At 48.4% G+C, this 15,472-nt stretch overlaps 1 protein-coding gene across 3 annotated transcripts in view; it reads left to right on the top strand.

Moving 5' to 3' along the window:
- Positions 1-15,472, top strand: part of LOC105474517 (coiled-coil domain containing 136) — a 31,273-nt gene extending 15,801 nt beyond the window's left edge. Inside the window, exons 10-19 of one of the 3 annotated variants that reach the window (XM_011729263.3) lie at positions 161-331; positions 821-1,006; positions 2,759-2,953; positions 3,453-3,680; positions 5,127-5,639; positions 6,036-6,257; positions 7,954-8,235; positions 8,958-9,278; positions 11,120-11,226; positions 15,143-15,472. In XM_011729263.3, the coding sequence (XP_011727565.1) occupies positions 161-331; positions 821-1,006; positions 2,759-2,953; positions 3,453-3,680; positions 5,127-5,639; positions 6,036-6,257; positions 7,954-8,235; positions 8,958-9,278; positions 11,120-11,221 (2,220 nt within the window). In that variant the 3' untranslated portion in view covers positions 11,222-11,226; positions 15,143-15,472. The remainder of the gene's footprint in view (positions 1-160; positions 332-820; positions 1,007-2,758; positions 2,954-3,452; positions 3,681-5,126; positions 5,640-6,035; positions 6,258-7,953; positions 8,236-8,957; positions 9,279-11,119; positions 11,227-15,142) is intronic. The other 2 variants (XM_024790681.2, XM_011729279.3) reach the window with 2 other exon arrangements.

Genomic DNA, 15,472 nt, shown 5'->3' with positions numbered 1-15,472 from the left:
CTCCAGCCCTGCTCGAGTACTACATTAGATATGAGGACATTAGGAAGTGAAGGGCAGGGAGAAGCACATCTTAGACTGTCGGTGTCTTCAAGTGACTCACACGGAAGAGTGAGTGGGTTAAGGAGCCCAGAGGCACTGCCCAAAGCCCCCTCTACCATAGGAGTTACTGTGCCGGCTGCAGAAGCTGCAGCTCCAGCACCAGAACGTCACATGTGAGAAGGAAAAGCTGCTGGAACGGCAGCAGCAGCTGCAGGAGGAGCTGCAGTGCCATGAGGCGGAGCTGCAGCACCTCAGGGATACGGTGGCCTCCTTCAAAGAGAGCAATGAGAAGGTAAAAGAAGCTCCTGGTGAGGGAGGATGTAGCCTCATCTTGTGTGGGGGTGAGAGTGCAGAGGAGGAGAGGGAATGGTAGGAGTGTGGAGGAGCTGGCAGTGAGGGGGCCAAAGAGGTGCTTAGGAGAAAGGTAACAGGGAGTCACAAGGCTCTCATCTTCCTTTGATTTTAAATCAGAAAAGCAGCATATAAAAAGGAAGTCCCTTTCCCTCCCTACCTCCCAAAAAAGGAAGCCCCAGAAGGTCTGTGTTTCTTTTTAAATTATTTTTATATTTATTTATTTATTTAACTGGAGAGGCTACACTGGGAAGGTCTGTGTTTCAAGCCTGTCAGGGACGGGTCCATCTTGGGTATATATCCCAGGCTGGGATGAAATTGGGGCTGAGAAGGACAAAGGAAGATGGGTCCCCTTAGTCCCTGCCTGGGAGGAGAGAGTTCAGCAGCAGGAGTGCCTGGGGTGATGGCCAGGCCTGCCTCCCCTGCCCAGAACACAGAGACGCACGCTCAGCTTCAGGAGATGAAGCAGCTGTACCAGGCCAGCAAGGACGAGCTGGAGCGGCAGAAGCACATGTATGACCAGCTGGAGCAGGACCTCCTGCTCTGCCAGCTGGAGCTGAAAGAGCTCAAGGCCTCCCAGCCCAGTCCGGAGGACAAAGGAAAGTGTGCTAACAAGGTAATTGTTGTTCAGAGAGGTGACAGCTCCTGGGCACTTGCTCCAGAGAGAGGAGGTACAGAGGCAAAAGATGAAGGCACCCAATCGAAGGGCTTGATGGGCTTCCTAGGCAGGAAGCAGAGGCAGGGCCACATGCTGCTAACTACAGAACAGTTTGCCCTGACCTTGACTTTGAGCCAGAGCCACAGCTCAGTAGGATCAATACCTTTGGATCCCAGTCTGAACCCCTGAAGGTTTTACACATGATTCCATGTATGTAGACAATGGAATATAGAGTGCTGACTAGGCAAGAGAAGGACCTAGGCTCTTTGAGGATTTATTCTGTGACTTTGAAGTAGTTAAATTCTTTGTTGTTGTTGTTGTTGTTGAAACAGAGTCTCACTCTGTCACCCAGGCTGGAGTGCAGTGACACGATCTCAGCTCACTGCAGCCTCTGCCTCCTGGTTTCAAGCGATTTTCCTGTCTCAGCCTCCCGAGTAACTGGGACTACAGGCACATGCCACCGCGCCTGGCTAATTTTTGTATTTTTAGTTGAGACGAGGTTTCACCATGTTGGTCAGGCTGGTCTCGAACTCCTGACCTCAGGTAATCCACCTGCCTCGGCCTCCCAAGCTTCGATGACAGGCATGAGCTGCCATGCCCTGCCAGTAATTAAATTGTTGAAGGTTGAATTGTGCCCTCTTTAAATGGAAGAGAATTCTACTCTTATCTCACTTCCTTTTAGTAGTAAATCCTGATAGTGATAAATAAGGGCTTATTCATTTTTTTTCTTTTCCATAGTGTATAAAATGCAAGCCGTTATCATTTATCCTGTTGAGCACTTTCAGCTCCTGATTACTGATGGGAAATGGAAAGGTGTTGAAGCATGTTGGAGAAAAGGCCCAAGAGTCTCTAAAGATGGTGGAGCTGGTCACATTCTGCCAGAAAACTCAGTAGTTCCTGTCCCTGGGGAAAGGCCTTCAGGAGACAGAGGACTGGGAAGGTTATTTGGGCTACCTCAACAGTCTCTTTGCCTTTCTATATCCAGGCTCACGTTTCCTCCTTTTTCCACTTCTACTCAATTTAGGAGCCCAGGGGATCCGTGACTTGCTCGTCACCTCTTCCCCTAATGGGAAAAACGATGGGAAAGGAGAAGCATGCTGGCAGACAGCACCTGTTTTTTTCTCTAGCCATAAAACAGCATTGAGATCTGTCTGATACTGGAAGATTTGGGTTTTTGGAAATGGGATGATTTAGACTTCTCAATCCAAATTCAGCAATAGCGCATTCTTTCTAAAGATATAAAGAGAGAATTAGGAAAGCAAAAATGGGAAAAATTAGGGTGAAATTAGGTCCTTATTGGTAAGGAGTGTAATTGCATTCAAAAACAACTGGGGTTAATGAGAATAACAGGAGCTAAGAGTTCCCAGCAGGGTGGGAATATGGTGTATACACCAAAGGAAAGGGCCAGAGAAGAGGAAAGGGGCATCGATAGCATTCGCCATCAAACTGCCCCCAGAAAGGAATGGTAGAAGTTTAGAGCAAGGCCAGCCACCAGTCTAGAGCAACCTGCTCTGAAAGAGCAGCCTGTGGGGGATCCCCAATCGGTATCTAAAACAGCCAGGGTGCATTGTGGCTTGGGGTGACCAGTCCAAAGTGACTGCACAGGGAGAGAATCACAAGAGGCAGGAGAGCGCAGAAGTGCTCTGTTAGCCACCCAGGAAGCTTACCTTACAGAGTAACCACCCCCTCCGCACCCGCCCCCACCCACAGTGTGACACACTGCTGTCCAGACTGACAGAATTGCAGGAAAAGTACAAGGCCAGCCAGAAGGAGATGGGGCAGCTGCAGATGGAGCAGTGTGAGCTCCTGGAGGACCAGAGGAGGATGCAGGAGGAGCAGGGCCAGCTGCAGGAAGAGCTGCACAGGCTCACACTGCCACTGCCCAAGAGTGGCCTCTTACTCAAGGTAACTCCGCCAGAGGCAGCTGCTAACTGTGGGGAAGCTGCTCTGAGAAGCTTCCCTGTGTGACTAGGGAAAAATAGAAGGGTGGAGGTTGAACTTTTTCTTCTTCTTACCAACGACTCCTTACTTTCTCACCACTCTCCCCAAACCAAAAAGCTCCATAGAGCCAATTAGAGTTTTTCTTATAAGGGCTTTAAATCTTAAAATACCTTTTATACTCTGGAATCTGTGCAGCAGTTTATATTTAGTTATTTAGTCCATCTGGAGAAAATGCACCTGAAACCACTTTGTAAACGACAAAATATATCCCAACGTAAGAAACCATTGCTACTTTTAGCTGGTCTCCATAGAAAGACTCCCCCTGTCCCCAGATGGGCTCTGTGAAGCCAGCCCTGAGATTCTTCAGGGAATTGTTCACAGCAGGGATGAGGCACCAAGGAGGCATCGGACTTTCTGTGTAACCACCACAATCCCTTGCCTCCTTCCTTCTACTCCGCCTCAGAGTCAGGAGCTACTCACCAAGTTAGAAGACCTGTGTGAGCTGCAGCTGCTCTACCAAGGCATGCAGGAGGAACAGAAGAAGCTGATACAGAACCAGGACTGTGTATTAAAAGAACAATTAGAGATCCACGAAGAGCTGCGACGTTTCAAAGAGTCTCATTTCCAGGAAGTGCTGGAGAATCCCGATGATTCCAAATTGGCTAAGTCCTCAAAATATAATCGAAACAAGGTAACCATAGCAAGAGGTAGGGAGACAGTTCTCCTGAGCACAGCAGCATGACAGGGAGAGTGGGCACTGCTGAAGGGTCAGAGTTGGGAAGGCCTGTTTGGCCAGGGGTGAGGATAAGGCTAAAGCCCTGCCCTTCACCACCTGTGACCTCTTTCAGGCTCCATTAAGAGGTGGCTTTTAGATACAGCCTGAGGACCTCACCTAGATGCCATTATCCTTTATCATATTGATATTCACAGTGCCCAGTTGAAGCACTGTGAGCACTCAGGGCAGAGCTGGGATGACCCAAAATCTGTCATCGGATCATTTGACTCATTCCTAGTAAGATGTATAGTATCAGTTTGGTGTGTGTTTGGATTCCTTTGGACTGACTCTAAACATGTCATCTTTTTCTTGAGTGGAAAAGTACGGTTCTCAGTTATCAAAATCGTTCACCTTTGGTGTTATCTGTGAGGCAAATTTGGGCCCTTTCATTTCTAAGAGAAGAATTCCTAGCACATGGGGTTCTTAGTACTGACCACACTATCTTCATTGGAACTTTGGTGGCAATAACAGAGAAAGGTCACAGGGGTTAGACCAGAAAATCAATGCCTCTCAAGTACCAGCAAGGGGTCATACCGATGAGGTGACACAGGTGGAGATCACCGTACAATTCTATTCAGGGTTGGGGGCTAAAGTTGTTCTGAGGTCTCAGCGTGGGTGAGGAAGGGCAGGTAGACAGTTTCGGTTTAGGCCGAATCTATTCATTCAGATCTTATTCTGAACAAGGAGAACCAGGGAGTAGCAGAAGTCAACACTGTGAGGCTGGATCATATTCCAGGGGCAGCAGATGTCCAGGCTGCAGGCCTGGGTAACACAGCTGGGAACCAGGTATAAAATATTTCCTTAACTGATCAGATCTCATCCTGGACATCAGCGCCAAGAAGCCAGGCCCAGAGAGCCTGGGAAACATGCCCAGAGGCCAGATTCAGAATTGGGGCAGGAGATACAGGAACTAATAGTGAGACTTTGATTCCAGTTCTTCATATTGCCGCGTTCAAGGCCGGGCTGATTTTACAACTAGGGGTGGGCAGGGAGACTGAGCCTGAAGGTCAGGATAACAGGTATACCTGACTGAGAAGAGGGTGTGATGGGGAGCCAAGGTGTTCTGGAAACCCACTCGGGACTGCTCCAAGGAGACAGGGATGTACCAAAGTGCAGAAACCAGCTGAAATGGGAGCCGGGAAATTATGGAGTATCTGCCCTGGGGATATTTTCCCAAATGAGCAAGAAACTGATACATGCCAGTTACCTGTAGTTTAAGTCAGAGACATAAGCCGGGGTGAGGTGGAAATGTAGGCATGCCATTCTCTAAGGTGTGCTTTCAGACATCTGTACCAGGAAAGGTGCAGCTGGAAGGACTGAAGTGTCACAATAATGATAATGTCTCCCCACCCCTGCCCCCAGCAATCCAAGCTGCTCATGGAGCAGATGCAGGCCCTGCAGGTGCTGTATGAGGCCAGTCAGGCGGAGCAGGAGCTCTTGCAGCAAGAGCAAGGGAGGCTCCTAGAGGAGCGGAAGAGACTGCAGGCAGACTTGCAGCTCTGCCTGGAAGAAATGCAGCTGCTTCAAGTCCAGTCCCCTTCTATAAAAATGAGCCTTGAGTCCTACGGGAAGAGCTATGGTAGCATGGCCCCCAGCAATGAGAACTGCCGTAAGACTTATGATACCACTGTGGATGACAATGAGAGCTATAACAAGAGTTACGCCAGCACCCAGACCAGCAGCGAGAGCTTTCTCAAGAGCTATGACAGCAGCACCAGTGCCAGTGAGGCCTATGGAAAGAGTTACTGCACTACTAGCGACAGCAGCATTACCTATAAGAAGAGTTATGGCAGCACCAGTAGCTCTGACACCTGCCAGAAGAGTTTTGTCAGCAGCTGCACTGACGAGGAACCTGCTGAGCCTGAAGACATGGAGGTAACGGTTGCCAGGTGACAGGTCAGGCAGGGGACGATGGACTCTTGTCTTTTTAAGAGATGCATCACCAGGGGAAGGGACAAGAAGTGTGGGAATGGGGTCAGAGCTGACCTGGGGAACTACTGAAAGTAAGTGAAGCCTTCTACCCATGGCAGCCTGGTCTCCCACTCAGCCCTCTTGTAGAGAGATGCCCCCGTCTGGACAGAGGCCCGTAAGATTCAGTCCATTTCCTCACCACAGCCATGGTGCTCTTTAATGGGGGTAAATATAGTATTCCCCCGCGGGCAGCTCTGGATCCTGGTGGCCATTGTTTGGTATCCAGGGAAGGGCCTAGCAGAGTGGGGCGGAGCTTAGGTGCTCCTCAGGGTGCTATTGTTGCTCCCCCACCCTCTGCAGCACTTTGAGGAAATGGTTGCGAAGGTGCTGATCAAGCTGCAGGCGGTGCAGGCCATGTACCAGATAAGCCAGGAGGAACACAGCCAGCTGCAAGAGCAGATGGAAAAGTTACTGGCCAAGCAGAAAGACCTGAAGGAAGAGCTGGATGCCTGTGAAAGGGAGTTCAAGGAGTGCATGGAATGCCTTGAAAAGCCCGTGGCCCCCCAGAACGACAAGAATGAGGTAACCACTGTCAGGGAGGCAGGGTTTCCTCTGGCAGCCCCTGGAGCCAGAGGGGTCATGGCCACTTCAGAGAGGCCAAAGAGAGAGGGACAAAGCAGGGACAGCATGCACCTCAGAGGCTGGGCAGTCTGCTGCATCCCTGATGACATTCCCAAGTGCCCGAGGAGCTGGGGTTTACTGGTCATCAGGATTCCACGCATCAAATGATTTCTTTTTCTCTCTTTGCCACTTCTGTTCTCTCTTTTGCTTTGTGTTCTAGACCACTTCTGTAGAACTGTATTTTTGCATTTGCCAATCTTCTTTCATCACTTTGTGTGCATTTGCCTTGTCTCCTGGTGTACCAACTGGGAGCAGCAACTAGATTGTAAGCAGCTCAAGGACAGGGACATGTCTCCTTTTGGATCTCTCACAATGCCAAGAAGAGTGCTCTGCACCCCCTAGGAATGGGACAGAAGTCTTGTGTCTGGCCAGGGGTTCACAGTCCAATGGGGGTCTCTTTGTATACACACGGGAGAGATTCAGAGAGCAGCGAACACATGGGTCCAGATTGGTTGGTATTGGTACCTACTGAGGGGATGGTCATGTTCTGCCATCAGCCAAGGAAGACAAAACCCGAGATCAGGGAGCAGAATGTGACTTGCCTCTGTTTCCAGGGTGAGGTGCAGGAGCCCAGTACACACTTCAGGAGTGTACAACACAGTTCTTTAAGTAATTGTTCCTGTTAGAGAGATGGGTTGGATGAAGTAGGAGTTCCCATAAAAAGAATTCTAGGCCAGGTGCGGTGGCTCGCCCCTGTAATCCCAGCACTTTGGGAGGCCAAGGTGGGTGGATCACCTGAGGTCAGGAGTTCGAGACCAGCTTGGCCAACATGGAGAAACCCCATCTCTACTAAAAATACACAAAATTAGCTGGACATGGTGGCGCATGCCTGTAATGCCAGGTACTCAGGAGGCTGAGGCAGGAGAACCGCTTGAACCCAGGAGGCGGAGTTTGCAGTGAGCCAAGACCACACCATTGCACTCCAGCCTGGGCAACAAGAGCAAAACTCCATCTCAAAAAAAAGAATTCTATCTAATAAATCCCCGAGGTTCAGAATTGATAGCAGCCCTGTTGTTATTCCCCAGTCACAGTAGAAAACACCATTTAAATCGTTTTGACCTTCTTTTTTTTTTTTTTTTTGAGACAGAGTCTCACTCTGTTGCCAGGCTGGAGTTCAGTGGCACGATCTCAGCTCACTGCAACCTCCACCTCCTGGGTTCAAGCGATTCTCCTGTCTCAGCCTCCCAAGTTTCTGGGACTACAGGTGCGCTCCACTAAGCCCAGCGAATGTTTGTATTTTTAGTAGACATGGGATTTCACCTTGTTGGCCAGGCTGGTCTCAAACTCCTGACCGCAAGTGATCCGCCCACCTCAGCCTCCCAAAGTGCTGGGATTACACTGGATGGCAAGTGAGCCACCACGCCCTGCCATTTTTTTCATCTTATTAGATGTACGTCATCAGGTGCCTCAAGTTAGGAGAAGCTATTTGTAAAACTATTTGAGAGGCTCATTTTTCACAGTTGAATATTTTCTCTTCCTGTGGGCTTTAGCAGGGAGATTTCTGAGACCCCCAAGCAGGGCTGAGGTTGGTTGCATGATCAGCCAGCTGGTTGCATAACCAGCCAACTCTGGGTAACTGGCCCTTCACTACCAACAGATCAAAGAACTGCAGACCAAGCTGCGAGAGCTGCAGCTGCAATACCAGGCTAGCATGGATGAGCAGGGGCGGCTTCTGGTAGTGCAAGAGCAGCTGGAGGGGCAGCTGCAGTGCTGCCAGGAGGAGCTCCGCCAGCTCAGGGAGAAGAGGCCCTCTGTTGTCAAAGAAGCCCGGGGGAAGAATGCTAATAAGAACATGAACAAGAACGCCAATGGGGTTAAAATGAAAAAGGTGATCAAGCCGCACTCGGATACTTCTGAGAGTGACTTTGAGACCAGAAAGGTGAGTAGTAACCTTGGTAGCCAGATAAGCAGAAAGGAGGAGGAGATCCTGGGAAGAAGCATTGTCTCCACCACCCTTTCAACCAGGCAAGGGATTTGTAGAGAAGCTTCTGGGATCTCTGAAGTGTCTACAGTGGTTCCCATCTTAATGGAAAGTGGGTGCTCCCTTTTCCTGTGAAGCTATGGGGAGAGTGGAACACAGACAACTCAGACAACTCACATTGAACACAGACAACTCACATTGGGAGGTACAGCCCTAAAGGACCACAGCCCCTAGGCTGGACAACTCCTTCAGTTCACCCAACCCCATTTGCTGGGGCCCCTGTTCTTCCTGGGTTGCATGCCCAAGAGAAGGACCAAATAGATGAAGAGGGAGGAATTTGTTCAAAGTAGTTGTGTACTAATAAGTGAAAGAGGATTGGGTAAAAGAAGAGTCACTGTAGGGGTGGGAAGCAACAATTTAGGTGCACACCCAAGACTCTTTAGTTCTGGCAGCTGTTTGAAATGGCTTATTGGCCAACAGACATAGTGGTCCTGAGAGGTGAGGTGTGATGCCCTCTACATATGCTCAGAGGATTGGCTCACAGTCCCGGAGCACCGGGCTGCACCCTTGCACTCTGACATGCTGGAAGTCATGTTTCCTGGAGCTAGTACAGCATTGTCATGAGAGTAGGAGCTTCACAGGTAACGCAGCCCTCATCCTGCCCTACTCCCACCCCACAGAGTCTGGAGGTGGTGCTCTACTACAAAGCCAGCCAGAGGAAATTAGATGGACTAGCAAAAGAGGAGGAAAAGAAAGAGGAGATGAAAGAGGAAAAAAAGGAGGAAGTGAAAGAGGAAGCAAAGGAGCAGTGTGGGGATGAGCTAGTTGCTGAGCCAGCAGATCCTGGGGAAGCTAAATCCACAGAAGATCAGGAGGAAAATGAAGAGGACAAAGAGCAAGAGGAGAAGGAAGAAGACAGTGAAGAGGAGGAAGATGACATTGACTCTTCCCTTGAAAGTCCCGAAGAAAACAACCCCCTCAGACTTTCCGAGAGTAAAAAGGTAACCAGAGCCAAAGGCTAGATCAAGTGGGAAGTGGGATCTTGGGCTCAGGTACCTCAGAGTTAATGGGTGGCCCTGCCAAGGATGGATATCTCTAGGAGTGGAGGCCTCTCACTGTAAGGCACGGCCCTTCTGGGAGGTGGAGATGCAGAAGGGGGAGGCGAGAGCAGTCTGTCTGCAGGAAATCACGGGCTCAGCCCCATTTGCTGTGGAACCACCTCACAATGACCACCTTTTCTGGGAACGAACGTGGGGTCCCTGGCGTCCTTTCATTTACATAGTAGCCTTTGTTACCTTCCTTATGTGGGGAGCGTTCCCTCATCCCTCTTTCGGCACTGCAGGAAGGACATTGACAGCGTGAAGTCTACTTCAGGCCATTTTTGTCAGCCTGGGCAAGTCACTCAGTCCGGTTTTCCTATGGTGCCCTGTTAGGTTTAACCTTTGTTGTCGCTGTTAGGGGTGTGTCAGGGGGATAATCTCTTCTTTGTAGGCTTGTGTCGCCCCCTGGATTCTGGGTATCACAGGACATGAAGGTGGGGCCTGGGAGTGATCAAGAGTGATAGTGAAAATATTTCACGTCTGTACAGTAGGAGCATAGACTAGTCCAAGGAGACCATCCCTAGCCCTACAGTTGCTAGATCACTGAGAGGTTGGGGTGGAGGTATCCTGGGATATATATGCTAGAATGCCAGGGGTAACTTACCAACAATATAGAAGTACTTCCATATTTTATTAACTGGTACATCTCTGCAGGTATGTAGCAACTGAATTCTTGCCCTGGGCTTAACTCAGGGCCAGAGTCTCTACAGAGTTAGAGTATTTCCTGTGTAAGTCCTCAGCTTACATTACAGGTTCTTTCTGTTCTAAAGAGAGGTAAAGAAAAAAGCCTCTTGTCCAGTCAACTCTGAGGATATCTGGAATTTCCGGCAATTGGGTCTTCAGCACTGGCTAAGGATCCAGTGTGCAGTGCTCTGCTTACCTTGTGCCAGGGGACCATTACCTAAGATGTGAAAAGTCGGAGCCACTGCAGCCCCTCCCACTATCATGTTTCCTTGAGCTCATCATATTCCACCATGTGCTGGTTCAGAGCCTTTACCTTCGGTGCCACATTTCTAAAGCTAGACCTGACTTTTCTACTTCAAATACATTCTATGTTTCTATATATGGAGAGATCCCTTTGCCCCGTGGGTCCTGCGTCTTTTGCAGGCAGCTCTAGGGCACGCGTATTACCACTTTGCAAAAGCAGTTTCTCTCCGGAAGACTGTTGCAGTGAAAGAACTAGCCCTTCTCCCTTGTCAGTTTGTTTTGGTGCATGTTGTTTTACAATGATATCATTAGATTCCTAGGCGATCAAAGGGACAAGAGCCCAAAATACTAAGAAACTTGATGGAAAGCAGGCTAGAACAAAGGGACAGGTGGCCTGGTAGAAGACTGGCTCTTCCTAGAGCAACCTAGGAAAAGTATCTGCACTACTCCACTAAGGAAGCTGTTTACTTTCTGCAGCATCACAAGAAAGGTCTAGGTGCAGATACGTCCTGCTTGACAAGATATGAGAGGTATATGATGAGACAGAAAGAAAACTGGACTCACCGCCTGACTTGGACCTAGCTGCTGCTTAACCCATTCAATTTTGCAATTCCTGCAGACTGCCGGTGGAAAGAACCAAGGCCCAGGCAGCAGAAAAGACATGCAACTGCTCTAGCTTACCTGTTTTTTAACCTCTTGATTCCTTTCTCTTTTCCCTTTGTTTTCTCATCTTCATTATCTGTTGGATCCATGTGTTTATGTCTCACATCTCCTGGTCTCTCCTCGTGCTTCTTTCTCATTTTGGTGTGTTGCAGTCATCCCCTACCCCCGATCCCCCCATCTTCTCCTTGCCTCTTGTAGGCCTGGTGGTCATCTCGGCTTTGCTCTGGTGCTGGTGGGCTGAGACGTCGTCCTAATGCAGGTACTGGTATTGCTTCCTCTCCTTCTGAGGGATAGAGGGAGGGTGCAGGTTGCCCTGGCCTCTCCTCTTTCCCTTTTCTCCCAGGTGCTTGCTTCTTGCTCGTACTATTTTACAACAGGTGATGCTCAGGTCTGAGTTTTAGTTCTGACTTTTCCTTGGGCTACTGCAAAGCCTGTGACATCTCTGAGCATGTCTTTGTAATGCATAGGAGGTTGGAATGCTTGCCAGAGACATGGTTTGAGTTTCAATCCTTGGCTGGGAAAAACTTGGCTAAGCCCAGCTCGGTTGCTACTGTCAAAGCTGCCTCACTACTTCTTTTTCCCCGCTCATCCTCTGTGTGATGGCTAGCCTGACCACTTCTGATGAGCTGATGTTTGTCTGCAAGGCTGGCCTGGACTCTCTTTGTCTTTAACTCCAGAGTCAAGTTCTCACTACTGTTGCTACCCAGGATGGCAAAATAAGGAATCCCTCTTCTGTTGGGGGAGAGAGGAGGTCTGAAGAGCTCTGATCCTCATGATCATCCCAGGGGCACTGGTAGGAGGGCAACCTAAGTTGGTCCGTCAAGCTTGGTGAAATGGAACTGAACCCTTACTGTATTCTGCTCTTTCTACTGAACAGTTCTCTGCTTCTGGACTTCCAGTCTCCAGAAAAGTCAGAACAGAATGCCGGGAAATTTTATTAGTTCTCTGTTTATCTCTTTTGTGGGTCAGATTCCATGTAATTGGCTTCCCAAGCTAGGTTTTCTGGAGGGAATGTGGTATTAGTGAAAAGTTTCTACTAGCCAGAGATCTGTGTTCTCAGGAAATTAAGACTGATTTATTCTGGCCACTTTCCAGTCAGCTCCCACACATGTAATCTAGGCTGTCAACAGGATACCAAATTCAGGAGGCAGAATGTGGTCTTATGGCCTAAGGTGGAAGACTGGGGTTCCACCTGCCTTCTGGAACCCATAAGGTATTCTCTCTAGTCCTGTGTTGCTTCTTTCTCATGCTCTCCCTGCCTCCCCCTCTACTCCCCTCTCTTCTCACATTCCTGTGAACAGAATGTAGCTTAATGCACAGGGTGGCAGCTGGAGCATTTGTTGGTGGCACTTCTCTCCATTTCCTTTTCTGTCCTTCCTCCTGCTCCCTCCCCAGCTTTCCTATTACTCATCTTCAAGCCTCCACCTTTCTTCTTAACTTTAGGTATTCCCTTTACTCCCTGGTCCACAATTGCTTTAGTGATGGAGCCCCTCTCTATGACTCTTTCTCCCCTGTGCCCCCCACCCCAGAAGTCTTAAGGCACTACAGGTGAGACCCAAAGCATTCAGCCACAGCCTTCCACCACCTCAGACTCAGCCTGGCCCAATCAAGGGGAGAGGAAGAACTGCTGGTGAAGGATTCTACTGGTGGGGCCTGTTATCCCCAAAGCTCTGGGAGGCCCCAACATGCAACTGTGCAGCCAGGACCTGAGGGAGCCCAGTGTGTAGAAAGCATGAGAACTCGGTTGAGTCTGCCTCTACTGACAGCTGTTGTCCCAGGGAGCAAAATGCACACTCTGAGCTCTAGCTTCTTCAAATGTAAACAAAGGATGATCAAACCTCTGCCCTCCTCACAGGTTTTTGTCAGGACCGGATGGATTAAAATAGATGAAAGTATTCTATAAATTATAAAATACCCCATCATTAATAAAAAGAGCACACACTTACAAAATGCAGTCTATGTGTTAGGCACTGTTCTAATCACTTAGGTATATTAACTGATTTAAGCCTTGCAACAACCCTGTGAAGAAGCTACTCCTATTATTACTTTATATATGATTAAACTAAGGCATAGAGAAGTTAAGTAAAACAGCCAGGAAGCTGCGAATCAGATTAAAAGGACTCAATATTAGCAACAGATAAGATTCCAATCTTGCTTCCCCTTATCATCTCTTCTCATTTTGAGCAGTTTCTCTTCATTGGTCCCAAGGAGGAAGACACCATACTTCTGTTTAGGCAACCTCAGATCACATTAGCTCTTTAGGTAACTAATATATTATTAATTTATTTCATGTGTTGTTTATAAGCCCCTCTGCAGATTGTGTATGCTAAGCGTCCTTTCCCCATTCTGTACCTGCATTTGATTTTGAGGCTTCAAAGGCAGAATTTTCCATTCTTCCCTATTATAGTTCATTGTTCTTACCTTATAAGGTTCTGTGTGTATGTGTTTTTAATCTTGACCCTGTGGTTTTAAAATACTTGCTTCCTCTGCCACCTTCACATCGTCTACAGGGGTGGCAAGCCCACCTTCCCTATCTTCATCTACAGAGGACAGAGTGAGGACAGAGCCTCTAGAGTGTCGTCTCGTGGGGTTCTTTTATTCAGCTCATTGGTCACTTACCTGTCATTCAACATACTGTACTGTCATCCTACCCTTATTTCTGCATATTATCTGCAAAGATCATAGAAAATCCTGTCAAACAACTCAACATCCAAAAACATGATTCCTGTGATTTGTCACTTAGCTCACCTAGTTTAAAAGGAGAGTTTGACACAACTTACCCCTTTGGGACACCCACACTGGCCCTTTCCCCATCCCATGCAGAAACTTGCCTTTGCCCAGTGTGAGGTGCACCAGTCACATTTAAGGATTTCAGCTCCTCCCTCCTTTAAGAACACCAGACTAACATTCTTAGCAATGCACTTTAGGATAGAAGCATCTGAGCATGTCAATTTTTTTTCTAGCTAGCTCCCTTCTTAGTTTTTGTTTTTGGTTTTAGAGACAGGGTCTCACTCTGTCACCAAGGCTACAGTGCAGTGGCATGATCATGGCTCACTGTAACTTTGAACTCCGGGTATCAAGCGATCCTCCTCCATCAGCCGATCTCTTGGTTTTCTTACATGAATTACTCTGTATATCCACCTCTAACGTTGCTTGGCTTTCCATTTCATATCTTCTGTTGTTCTTAGTAGCTATTTCTACAAGCTCGGGAGATTTTCTTTGCTCTTTAGCAGGCTTAAAATCCTCTTTTTAGATAAAGTATCATCTGAGAAAATGTGTTATTAGCATTAATGGGCTATATTCCATTTTTACTTGAAACCATCCTTCTCTTACCTATGCTATAGCTTATGACTCAAAATCCAAATTCTACCTTTCAGGTAGTAGAGCAAAAAAATAATAAAAATAAAACCTATTTCCCCAAGTATGTATTTTCTTGTCTAACATTTTCATATTCCCTAATGGATGCTTTTTGGATATCTTCTGATGGTGCCACTTGTCCCCTGAATCAGCAGGGTTCCCTAGTGGCCAGCAGTGTCTGGAAGCCTCAGCATACTCTAGCACATACGCCAGGAAGTCAGTCAACATACCTGGTGATTAGGAGTGTTTTAATGACTCAGGCCCAGTGACAGGTTTCCTTAAGTTTCCTTGAACCAGTGTCATTCTCTGTCAAAGTTTGTCTGCCTAAGAACCTCCTACTTACCTGCACTCCGTGGTGCACTTTCTTCATTTCCCCTCAGTCTTACTCCCCTTTCCCCATCCTCTTGACTCTGAGTTCACTTCACTGCAGTGAAACTAATGAGGTGCTGCTGCTTTTCCCAAAGCGCCAGGTTTAGCCTCCTCTTTATTTCCATGGCATTCAGTCCTTTCTCATTGCAACCACTTGGAAGTCTGGCCCCTGAGCCTGCGTCTTCACGTGGGAGCTAGTATTCTCAGCCCATGGGGAGAAACGGAGGCCTGAATACAGGCTGTCACCTAAGGTGGTGCGTACAGTGTTGGGCCACATGTCTAGTGGTGCCAGGACTGAGAGATCACTTGCCTCCACTGGTTACCCAGGAGGTAAGAGAGACCGATCCACAATGTTCCTGAGGTGTCTTGGGCACCCATAGGCAGGTGATTTCTGGCTTAGGGCAGGGTTCAGGAGGCTGGGCACTCACAGTTTCTCTTTGGTCCCACAGAACATGTTTGGGTTGTGGAAGCCTATGGTATTCTTGGCTATTGCAGCTGTGGCTCTATATGTGTTACCCAACATGCGACAGCAGGAGTCAGAGTTCTGCCTCATGGAGTGATGGCAGACCTTGGCCAGCGCGAGGGCAGATCCCCAGTGGCCACCACCCTCAGCTTTGGGCAGGACACACTGTGCCAGAACCCTCCCCATATGTTCCATGTGTCCCCGTCTCCTCAGCCTCAGTCACCCAGGCTGGAAAGGCTTGTGGGGAGCGGCTGACTCCCATCTCCTGCCTTGTGTAAGAACCTGAGTTCCTTGTAATTAAATATCAACTGAATTA

The sequence above is a fragment of the Macaca nemestrina genome, chromosome 4, assembly GCF_043159975.1.
Source record: "Macaca nemestrina isolate mMacNem1 chromosome 4, mMacNem.hap1, whole genome shotgun sequence".
NCBI lineage: Eukaryota > Metazoa > Chordata > Mammalia > Primates > Cercopithecidae > Macaca > Macaca nemestrina.
This window is presented reverse-complemented; position numbering and strand designations above follow the sequence as displayed.